Source organism: Chiloscyllium punctatum, chromosome 10 (genome assembly GCF_047496795.1).
Source record: "Chiloscyllium punctatum isolate Juve2018m chromosome 10, sChiPun1.3, whole genome shotgun sequence".
Taxonomy (NCBI): domain Eukaryota; kingdom Metazoa; phylum Chordata; class Chondrichthyes; order Orectolobiformes; family Hemiscylliidae; genus Chiloscyllium; species Chiloscyllium punctatum.
In genome coordinates this window covers 32,410,090-32,422,666 of record NC_092748.1, presented here as the reverse complement: position 1 = coordinate 32,422,666, position 12,577 = coordinate 32,410,090, and the positions used below count along the sequence as shown (strand labels likewise).

Genomic DNA, 12,577 nt, shown 5'->3' with positions numbered 1-12,577 from the left:
TAAATGTTGGCTAACCAGGGATGCCTGTGTCCCAATTAAAAACAAAATACACATGCATATTACCATTGGTTTAAAAGATGTGTTCTGTTTACAACAACTCATGTCACCGCAAACCATTCAAAACAAAAAATCAGTCTACTCGCTGGAACCTCTAATTGTTTTAGTTTTAGTTATTAGTTGTCAGCTGTAGCTTGATGGGTAGCGCATTTTGTGAGTCAGAAAGTTCTGTGTTTAAGTCATATTTCAGGACTTGAGGACAAAAATCAAAACTCTAGCTCCAGTGAACATTATTGGAAGTGCTGGCTCTGAGATGAGTCAACTGCCTTTATCTATGACCTCATCTATGGACCTAAATGATCCCATGCCACCATTTCAAGAGTGGAATCCGTGATGCCCTGGACAATATCCCTCAATGAACATCACATAAGAAAATAATTTTGTCATAACCACATTGCTCAAATCCATATGAGTTTGCTGTGCAAATCTTGGCTGCCATGTTTCCTACATTGAGAACAGTTTAAAAACACTTGAATGTTCCATGTTCATAACAAATATTATGTAATGAGTAAATAATAAAATCATAAATGCAAGTCTTGTATGCACTTTTCAAATAGGTTAATGATAAAACTAATTTTAAAATGATCGTTTCAATTTCGAATAACAAATAGATCTAAACAACAACAGAAATTGCTGGAAAAACTCAGCCTGTCTGGCAGTATCTGTGGAGAGAAATCAGAGTTAACGTTTCGGGTTGAGTGACCTTTCCTCAGAACAGAATGGATTTGTCTACTAAATATGAAATGTACTCCAACATTTGTTTTTCACCTTTTCAGATACCAGGTGGTAAAAAATTTGATTCTGCAGTGGTTAATGGGTTCGTTTGTACCAAGAACATAGCCCATAAAAAGGTACCAATGAAATTTCAGTCTTCTACCAATTACTGTTTGTGTTCAAAACTTCATTACTTGTAATATTTGTGCTCCTTTCTATCCTTTTAATACAACTATTGTTCTAAAATTACTCAGATGAATCCTCACATAAAAAATCCAAAGATTCTGCTGTTGAAATGCTCCATTGAATACCTGTATCGAGAGGAGACGAAGTTTACATGCATAGATCCCATTGTCCTACAGGTTTGTGTTTTAAATTGTGTTAAAGATTGTTTGTGAAAGTAAGTCACTGCTGTTATGTATTCCTAAATACTATTCTGCATTTGGATGCAATTTAGTTGCATTATATTGCACAAAGTTCATTTTGGTTTTCTGATCTTTTAATCGTATATAGTTTATAAATCACAGAGTAACTACTATCCTCATTGTGGTACTTAGGAAAGAGAATTTCTGAAGAATTATGTGCAGCGAATAGTGGATGTTCGACCAAATCTGGTTCTTGTAGAAAAGACTGTTTCTCGTATTGCTCAAGATATGCTTCTGGAAAATGGAATTACCTTGGTGATCAATGTAAAACCAGTAAGTTTCCTAACTTTGTCAGTCAGCATTTAACATTTTGACATTTTGATAATACATTACATATACAAATTGATATGGTTCATGCTTTTGTTTAATATGAAGGAAATCAACTGCTATGCAGATGTTCAAAATATGTTTGGGTTGAATCAGCGTTTCAGAGATTTTTTAGATTAGATTAGATTCCCTACAGTGTGGAAGCAGGCCCTTCGGCACAACCAGTCCACACCGACCCTCCGAAGAGTAACCCACCCAGACCCATTTCCCTCTGACTAATGCACCTAACGCTATGGGCAATTTAGCATGGCCAATCCACCTGACCTGCACATCTTTGGATTGTGGGAGGAAACCGGAGCACCCGGAGAAAACCCACTCAGACACAGGGAGAATGTGCAAACTCCACACAGACAGTCACCCAAGGCTGGAATCGAACCTGGGACCCTGGTGCTGTGAGGCAGCAGTGCTAACCACTGAGCTACCATGCTGCCCCAAATTTTGAATTTGTATAAAGTTGATTCCTTTTATTGTGAGGTATCTTTTTCAGTGGCATTTTGAAGAACTTCACAGCAATTCATATGTTGCAATCTTAATACTACTGGCATTGTTTCAAATTTTATTTGGGAAAAACCTGATTGATCTAGCTGAATTTCCTCTGGCTAACCTAAGGACAATATAGTGAATTGTGCATACACACTGAACCGCTGATTGGGTTGACAAGCAAAAAAAAATCAAAATTAGCAGATAATAATTTAAAATTTATTATCTTTTTTTTAATGGGGAGAAATGTGTGTGGTGTACATAGTGTCAAGGTTTATGTCTATGAAAATTGATGACCGTGATCATCCTGTTCGTTTCTGTGCGTAGCAAGTGCTAGAGCAAGTGAGTCGTGTTACCCAGGGTGATTTGGTCATGTCAATGGATCAACTTCTTACAAAGCCTCGCCTTGGAACATGCCATAAATTTTTCCTTCAACCATTCCAACTACCTAATGGTAAGTAATTTTGCATCTTGCTTCTACAGGATCATTTTTCCTCTTCTTCTGAGGGTGGACATGTGCTGTGGTGTCATTATTTCACCATAGAAGGTTGTGGCGATGAAGCCTTTCTTTTTGCTCGTTTAATGTGCCCGCCCTTATCCTTCACCACCTGCATGCGTATGCACACATAAACCACCTACCCCTTTCAGAGTATGATTACATTAAATAGGAATTTTTTTAACTTAACGTCTTTAATATCTTACCAAGTTAGTGGTCTTACAGATAACTAGGCACAGACTAGATATTGAATCAAAGTTCTACTTCTCTGTCTATGTTGCTGTCCGCAAAGCCATTTTTTTGAATTTTTATTCATTTGCCAATTTGGGAAAGTTTCAAATAATTAAAAATTTGACTAAATTTCAGGGTACTATTGGGAGATTATTATAGCTCAATGTATTATCATAATCTGTTCTTGGAAAACTACAATGCTCTTAATTAAAAATTGTTCTGTTTGTAAAAAGCAAAAATATTCAGTCCTGCAAGACAAAAATAGACATAACAATTTATCATTCTTTTCATAAGGGAATTTTTGGGGCAGACTATTTGCTAATCAGTTGATTCTATCTGCAAACCAGTATTTTCACTATTTGGTGGGACTATTTGTAATTCCAAATGTTGGTATGAACTGCCAATGTAGAAATTAATGGAATGTGGCATTGTGCCAGATCTTGCTTTAATTCCCATTCTGCCTGGCATACTGAGTGATTTTTCAATCTGCTGTGAATCACAGAATTATAGAATTTACAGTATGGAAGGAGACAATTTTGACCCATCATGAAAGGCCCCCTACTGGATTACTTTAATAGTTTGGCAAAAAGCAACACCCTGAACAATTTTTTTGAAAACTAGACCTCAAATGCAATTGCAAATTGGTCAGGATTAAAAAGTGCTGGTTAGAAGCTTGTATATGTGGATGTCTTTGCAACATAACAGACTGTTTGGAGACATCATTAATTTATTTGTATTTTCTCCACCCAGGTCACGTAAAGACACTCATGTTTTTTGAAGGTTGTCCCCAACATTTAGGCTGTACTGTGAAGCTGAGGGGTGCTTCGGAATACGAGTTAGCAAGAGTGAAAGAAATTATTATATTCATGGTCTGTGTAGCTTATCATTCTCAGCTGGAGCTTTCTTTTCTTATGGATGAGTTTGCTATGCCTCCAAGTTTATCTAAAAGTGGATCAATTCATTCCATTATTGATGGTGAGACTGCTGAAAATGATGGGCTGGACTTGTTTACTGATGAAAACTTCGGCAGTCTTTCCAAAGACTCTGATGATCCGATTGAAGACATTTCCTTGGGATCTGAGTTTGCTCCAACTGCCAGTTTTGATTATCCAAAGCATAATACATTTTGTGAAGAAGAGAAACCATTGAGAAGAAGTGTTTCTAGGGACAGCATTTTTGTAAAACCTGAGGGTCCCACAACTGACATGGCCCCTCCGGATTTCGAGACGCCTTTTCTTGACACTCCTTTGACATCTTCTGTCCATGCACCTGTAATAGACTCCATGTTATCTGAAAGTAAGAAAGACCAAGGGCCTCCAGGCACGTACCGTGCATTCTTACATGACGCTGAACCATCTATAGGAAACAGGCCTAAACGTTTCCGTGATCCCCTTCAGGATGATACCGATCTGTTCATTACTGAACATGTTACTTCCTCTGAAGACAGATTGAAATCCTACTCTGTTGCATTCAAGCAGGAACTTAAGGATGTCATTCTTTGTATATCTCCTTTTATTACTTTCAAAGAACCTTTCCTGTTGACGGAGAAAGGTATGAAGTGTCCAACAAGAGATTACTTCCCAGAACAAGTCTATTGGTCTCCTCTCTTGCACAAAGATATTAAAGAAGTAGAATGCAGAAGGAAGAAACAGCTACTAAAAGACTTGACAAGCCTTCAGAGTCTTAATGGCAATGTGCAGGCAAAAAGCAGTCAAATTCTTCCATCTCATGATCTGCTAAGTACCAGAATAACTCATTCCTTAGGAAGTAACCAAAGCTTATCAAAGCTTTTATCTGATTATCGAGCTAGAGGTGGTAGAATAAAGAACAAAGTAGAAGATCATTTTTTGCAGAGCAAAGAGGATAACAGTAAATCAGCCATGAAAAATGGGGAAGAGGAAATCCAACGAGGACAAACCCAAAATGAGTTTGCGTGGGCATCAAAGGTAAGAAAGTTTTTTTTTCCCTGGTGAAAGCAGCTTCTTTATGACATATGATTAAATTTTCACTCAGCTACTCAATTTAGAAAATATGCATTGAGTGCAAGACAGATCCAACCACTGAACAAATAGTACAAGCTACAAGAAACACTCAATAGTTTTGGCAACATCTGTGGAGAGAAAAACAGCTGGCAGTTTAGATTGATGCATCTTTCTTTCACCAGATCTGTGCTATTACCATGCCTTTTGATCTTGCGCCACCAATGCTTATCATTTAATTTCTTTTGTCTTCTGCCCTGTGACAGACTTGCCTTTTTATTCTCTCTTCCTACAATCACATCTCCTTCCTGTTGAAAACCTATCATGTTTTGAATTTTAACCAGTTCTGATGGATCATCAATGTGAAATGTTAACTCTGATCCTTTCTCTGTAGGTGTTGACTGACCTGACCATTTCCAACATTACTTCTGGTGTCTCCCAAATAATTTATCCTTTTCCCCCCCTCATACTTCCTATCTACTTGTTTCTACTCAGCAACAGTACAATCTCAGCTTTTTATATGTGTACTTATAGTATGAAGATTTATCTTGCCACCATCCCTCTTGACTCCTTTACTGTTGCTAATTCTTCAGAGTGCTTAATTAAAATACAGAATTTGAACAACAACAATATACGTTATTTAAATATTGGGAAAACCACAAATATACCTCCCACCCCCCCAACCACCCAGCTTTTCTGGAGGCATATTTCCTCACTGTCTAGCTTACAGAAAGATTGGTCGGGTGGTTAACAGAGAGGTTGAGTGTCATGGGCTACAAGAAGATGTAAATGGGATGAGTAAATGACAGAGGGAATGTAACCCTGAAAAGTCTAAGGACATACACTTCAAAAGGAGTCATTTGACAAGAAAGTATTCAACGAACAGCATGACACAAGGAAGTTCTGTCAAATAAAGGGAGTTTGGGGTGATTATCCATAGATCTCTGAAGGCTAAAGGGCATATTAGTAGGATTGTGCAAAAGGCATATGCAATGCTAACCTTTATCAGTTGAATCATAGATTACAAAAACAGGGAAGTCATGATGGAATTGTATCTAACTTTGATGAGACTACAGCTAGAGTACTGGTCACTACATTGGAGGAAGGACGTGATCGCAGTGGACAGGATGCAGAGGAGATTCACCACTATGCTGCCTTGGATGGAAAATCTCAGTTGTGAGGAAAGGTAGGATAGGCTTGGGTCATTTTATTGGAGCAGAGAAGACTAAGAGGTGATCTGATTGAGATGTACAAGATTGAGGGTCACCAGAGAGAGTTGGTAAGGAGCAGCTGTTCCCCTTAGTTGAAGAGTCACTTGAGGGGACACCGGGCTCAAGGCGAAGGGCAGGAGGTTTTGGGGGAATGTACTGAAATACGTTTTTACTCAGAGGGTAGTGACATTCTGGAATATGCTACTGGGGAAGATGGTAGAGGTGAATTGCTTCACATCCTTTTAAAAAGTACTGGTTGTGCACTAGACACATGATAACATTCAAGGCTGTTGATCAAATGCTGGTAAATAGGATTAGGTGGAAGATCAAGTGTTTCTCACTAATCTGTGCAGACACGATGGGCCGAAGGGTCTCTTCTGCACTGTATGATTCTGTGACTGCATGATTCCATGAATCATACTGTTCTAGACCCTTTATCCCAGATTCAGTTTCATGAACACAGATCTAACTAAGGCTGTCTATTTTCACCTGTCGTTGCTAAATTCTGCCTCTTTCTCAACTTACCTACTGCTGCAACACACATTTGTGCTTTTGTTAATTGTAGATTTTACTATTCCAGTGCCTTCCAATGGTAGTGGCAATATGGTTAGACTAGTAATCCAAAGGACTTGGCTAATTCTGAGAGGCATGGTTTTGAATTGCACCATTTGACTCAAGACATACCACAATATGGTTGACTCTTAATGCCTTTTGCAAATCAATCAATTGTAGTAAAATGCTATGAATCTGAAAAGATACAGGTCATTCTGCTATAACATGAGTTTCGTTAACAAGAATTCATCATAACATGATTGATGAATTGGCGACACTTTCTAAAGTGCGACATTTTAAAGTGTGTATTAGTTATGATGTGATTCCGACCCTATTAGTTTAAATGGTGATGCTAAAAAACGATTTTCTTATGACATGAGATTGCACGAGAATAGAACTACCATGTTATAGCAGAACTGATTGTAATGATATTTATGTAGCATCCTGAAATTACATGCAATTGGAAAGTGTTACAATTTACCAATGGCCAAAAATATAGTGCACAATAGTATGATCATGGATACATTTCAGAGCTCTCCTAAATTTGGTGAATTAATGTGCCATGTTTTTGAATATATTACATTTTCTGCACTTAGCACAATTAATTTGTTTCCCTCTGAATTGCTTTAATAAGCTGTCTTTGATTTTGCCATTGCATTAGAAAAGTTTTATACCAAAAAATCTGAGTAACCACCAGGATTAGGAAATTCAAAACTAATACAGCCACTTACAGTCAGATTGTTTTGGAAAAAAGTGTTCTAAGAGAAATTGAGAAAACCCTCCATCGAGTCGTGTGGAACTGTCACCTTTCTTAATGGGACAGACTTCAAACAGATCCAGTAACTTGAGACTGGGCATCCATGAGGCACTGTGAGCAATCAACAGTAGCATAATTGTACTCCAACACAATCTGCAACCTCATGGCCCAGCATATCCCCCACTCAACCATTTCCATCAACCCTGGTTCACTGGAGAGTACAGGAAAGCATATCAGAAGTAGCACCAACATAGCTAAAAATGTGGTAGTGTCCTGGTGAAATTACTAATGGGATAACTTATCTGCCAAACAGCATAAACAACAAGTGATAGACAGATCTAAGCGATCCCATAACCAGATCTGAGTTCTGTAATCCTGTCACATCCAGTCTTGAATGATGGTGGATAATTAAATCACTTGCTGGAAGAGGAGGTTCCACAAATATGTCCACTCTCAATGATGGAAGAGCCCAGCACATCAGTGCGAAAGATAAGACCAAAGCTTTCGCAGCAATATTCGGCCATAAGTGCTGAGTGGCCTCCTCCAGTGGTTCTCAGCATCACAGAAACCAGTCTTCAGTCAATTCAGTTCACTCCATGTGATATCAAGAAATGGTTGGAGACACTGAATAGTGCAAAGGCAGTGGGCAATGTCAACATTCTGGCAATAGCACTTTAAAGTGTATACTCCAGAACGTGCCACTCCCCTAGCTAAGCTCTTACAGTTGCAATATTGGCATCTATGTGATAATGTGAAATATTTGCCCAGGTATGTCTTGTATACTAAAGCAAGACAAATCCAGCCTCACAATTACTGCTCTACCAGTCTACTGTCAATCATCCGTAAAGAGATGAAAAGTGTCATCAACGATGCTATCAAACAACTCATGCTCAGCAAAAACCTACTTATTGATGTACAGTTTGGGTTCTGCCAGGGCCACTCCGCTCCTGACCTCATTACAGCCTTGGTTAAAAGATGGACAAAAGAACTGAATTCCAGAGATGAGGTGAGAGTTGACATCAAGGTCACAGTCAACTTAATGTGGCATCCCCAAGGGGCCTTAACCCCTGAAATCGATGGACATCGGGGCAAATTCTCTGGGGTCATAACCGGCAGATAGGAAGATGGTTGTGGTTTTTGGATGTCAGTAATCTCCACTCCAGGACATCTCTGCAGGAGTTCTTCAGGGGAGTGTCCTAGGTACAAACGTCTTCAGCTGCTTCAGCAATGATCTTCCTTCCATCATAAGTGAAGATGTTTGCCAATGATTGGACAATGTTTAACACTATTTGCAACAACTCAAATACTGAAGCAGTCCATGTTCAAATGCAACAAGGTCTAGACCATATCCAGGCTTGGGCTGACAAGTGGTAAGTAACAATTGTGATACACAAAAGCCAGCTCTTGTCTCTGAGAAGAGACCATCTAACCACAGTCCCTTGTCATACAATCAGCAAACTTGGAGTTAACGTTGACCAGAAACTCAATTGGACTCGCCATATAAACGCTGGCTACAAGGATGGGTCAGAAGCTAGGAATATTGTGGCAAGTAACTTGACTCCTGACTTCCAAAACCTGTCCATCTTCTACAAAGCACAATTCAGGAATGTGATGAAATACTCCTCACTTGCATGGATGGGAGCAGCTTCAAGAACACTCAAGAAGCTTGACACCATCCAAGCAAAGCAGTCTGCTTGCTTGGCATTGCATCCACAAATACCCACTCCCTCCACTACTGACAGTCAGTAGAAGCAGTGTGTGCTATATACAAGATGCACTGCAGAAATTCACCAAATATCCTTAGATAGCATCTTCCAAATGTGCAATCACTTCCATCTAGAACGACAAAGGCAGCAGATACATGGGAAAATCACCACCTGCAAGTTCTCCTCCAAGCCACTCACCATCCTGACTTGGAAATATCTGCCACTGTCACTGGGTTAAAACCCTGGAATTCCCTCCCTAATGGCATTGTGGGTCAATCCATAGCACATGGAATGCAGCGGTTCAAAACCATCACCACCTCAAGGGCAACTAAGGATGGGCAATAAATGCTGGCCAGCCAATGATGCCCACATCCCACAAATGAATAAAATAAAAACTTAAGATAAAATTTTATAACAGAAATCCGGTCAATTAAATTTTCGCTTCAATATTGGCTGACCTGACGGTAAAATAATCATGACTTTGTCATTCGCTTTTATTGGTTGAGGAACCCATTGAATGAACATGTGGATCCAAAACTTATACAAACAATGGCAAGTTTGAGAACTGAGTCATCACTGGTGTATGAGCATGATGCTTTGTGTCTGTGTCAACCATTGAAATGAATACAGGATTTTTGACAAATAATAGGAATGTGTTTGTCAGGTCTTTTATTTTTGTTTCTCAGGTGGACTGTTTGAGCCCAGCAAACCATCAGAAGCTTCGTGTTCTCTTCAGTAGTTCCTCTGTTCAGTCAAGCAATGCACCAAACCCATGTGTTAGTCCGTGGTGAGTAAACATTTTGCTTTGACCTTTTGAAGTCTTAAACTATTTTAGGAAAACTTGCTGCAAATTTGAGATCAACGCTGGTTATGCAATACCAGGACTTCAGGAGTTAAGTTATGAGGAGATATTATCCAAATTTGGCCTGTCTTCTCCAGAATTCAGAAGGTTAAGAGGTGATCTGATCAACGTCATCAAGATATTAACAGGAAGAGACAGGGTAGATAAACTACTTCCACTAGTTGGGGATTCTAGAACTAAGAGGCATCATCTAAAAATTAGGACAAGTCCATTTGGCAGACATGTTAGAAAGTGCTTCTAGAGAAAAGGGTGGTTGATGTTTCGAACATTTCCACAAATAGCAGTGTATGCAGCATCAGTTGTTAATTTTAATTCTGAGGTAGAAACATTTTTGTTCAGCAAAGACATCCAGGGGTATGGGCCAAAGGCAGGTATATGGAATTAGTCCACAGATCAACCTTGATCTCATTGAATGGTAGAACAGGCTTGAGGAGTTGAATGGCCTATGCCTGTCCCTCTGTGTGTTGTTCATTTCCTGCTTAAATGTGCTGCCAATGCCGTCCGGTTTCTTGTCCCTTGTTCTTCATTTATCAGTGCAATTTTTTTTCTTTTTTTAAAAAATTCAATGTAAACAATATAAACATTGGCAAGATAGAAAAATGCATAAATTTGTTGTTGGAAGTCTGGTATTTATAATTGTTTTGCATGTGCTGCTTTCACTGTCCTTGTATATATGCAATATGTTGTTTAATATGTATTGTGCAGTAATAACATGGAAAAAAGAATTTTTGTAGGAACTTTGTACCAGTCATGTATGGAAACTGAAGTCTTGCAGAGATGTGTAAAGGTGGAATGCTCACTATCAGATAGAGACTCCATGAAATTAATACCCAGGAGCATGTTGGAAATTATAATCAGTTTGAATAAGATCCACAAATATTTTAATTTTGTCATTTTTGTTTTAATTCCCTACTTCAGATGCATCTATATTTGTAGCACTGTATACACCTGAGTGTTGCTTCATTCAAATTATCCAAATTCCCATTTTGTATAATTATTTTTGTTCAGCTCAAAATGTTGAAATGTCTTTAATGTAAACATTGATGGAATTAAGAGTACCTTTGACTAAAATTTGCTTTCAGTGCAAAGAATGGCGACTCACCGATGACCTTAAATAAAATCTTGCTGAGAGATCTAGTCATAAAGTCGTCACCTACTATATTGCAGTGGCTTGCAACATACTTCAGTATGGATTCCCAACTTGGTCTTACTGTGATATCACCATGCTATCCAAGCAACCAATGTCATTAAAGAATTCTTAGATAGCTAGCCAAGAAATGAAAAGCACAAGTTAAATTCCTCTTGAAAATCTTATAAAGAAAAAACTAAAGATTGGAAATAAGTGTTTGAAGGCATAAATTGAAGTAAATGTTTCATAGAGTCTTAGAGTCATAGAGATGTACAGCATGGAAACAGACCCTTTGGTCCAACCCGTCCATGCCGAAAAGATATCTCAACCCAATCTAGTCCCACCTGCCAGCACCCAGCTCATATCCCTCCAAACCCTTCCTATTCATATACCCATCCAAATGCCTCTTAAATGTTGCAATTGTACCAGTCACCACCATATCCTCTGGCAGCTCATTCCATACAGGTACCACCCTCTGCGTGAAAAAGTTGCCCCTGAGGTCTCTCTTATATCTTTCCACTCGCACCCTAAACCTATGCCCTCTAGTTCTGGACTCCCCGACCCAGGGAAAAGACTTTGTCTTTTTATCCTATCTATGCCCCTCGTAATTTTGTAAACTTCTATAAGGTCACCCCTCAGCCTCCGATGCTCCAGGGAAAACTGCACCAGCCTGTTCAGCCTCTCCCTGTAGCTCAGATCCTCCAACCCTGGCAACATCCTTGTAAATCTTTTCTGCACCCTTTCAAGTTTCACAACATCTTTCCAATAGGAAGGAGACCAGAATTGCATGCAATATTCCAACAGTGGTCTAACCAATGTCCTGTACAGCTGCAGCATGACCTCCCAACTCCTGTACTCAATACTCTGACCATTGAAGGAAAGCATACCAAACGCCTTCTTCACTATCCTATCTACCTGCGACTCCACTTTCAAGGAGCTATGAAATTGCACCCCAAGGTCTCTTTGTTCAGCAACATTCCCTAGGACCTTACCATTAGGTGTATAAGTCCTGCTGAGATTTGCTTTCCCAAAATGCAGCACCTCGCATTTATCTGATTAAACTCCATCTGCCTATCTGTCCATTGGCCTATCTGGTCCAGATCCTGTTGTAATCTGAAGTAACCCTCCTTGCTGTCCACTACACCGGCAATTTTGGTGTCATCCGCAAACTTACTAACTGTACCTCTTATGCTCACATCCAAATCATTTATGTAAATGACAAAAAGTAGAGGGCCCAGCACCAATCCTTGTGGCACTCCACTGGTCACAGGCCTCCAGTCTGAAAAACAACCCTCCACCACCGCCCTCTGTCTTCTACCTTTTGAGCCAGTTCTGTATCCATGTGATCTAACCTTGCTAATCAGTCTCCCATGGGGAACCTTGTCGAACGCCTTACTGAAGTCCATATAGGTCACATCTACTGCTCTGCCCTCCTCAATCTTCTTTGTTACTTCTTCAAAAAATTCAATCAAGTTTGTGAGACATGATTTCCCACGCACAAAGCCAAGTTGACTATCCCAAATCAGTCCTTGCCTTTCCAAATACATGTACGTCCTGTCCCTCGGGATTACCTCCAATAACTTGCCCACCACCGAGGTGAGGCTCACCAGTCTATAGTTCACTGGCTTGTCTTTACCACCCTTCTTAAACA

At 39.4% G+C, this 12,577-nt stretch overlaps 1 protein-coding gene across 6 annotated transcripts in view; it reads left to right on the top strand.

Moving 5' to 3' along the window:
• pikfyve (phosphoinositide kinase, FYVE finger containing) overlaps positions 1-12,577 on the top strand; it is a 151,416-nt gene that overhangs the window by 97,235 nt on the left and 41,604 nt on the right. For all 6 annotated transcript variants that reach the window (XM_072578804.1, XM_072578803.1, XM_072578802.1 and 3 more), the window contains 6 exons: positions 834-908; positions 1,026-1,133; positions 1,329-1,469; positions 2,331-2,457; positions 3,481-4,676; positions 9,622-9,722. In XM_072578804.1, the coding sequence (XP_072434905.1) occupies positions 834-908; positions 1,026-1,133; positions 1,329-1,469; positions 2,331-2,457; positions 3,481-4,676; positions 9,622-9,722 (1,748 nt within the window). The remainder of the gene's footprint in view (positions 1-833; positions 909-1,025; positions 1,134-1,328; positions 1,470-2,330; positions 2,458-3,480; positions 4,677-9,621; positions 9,723-12,577) is intronic.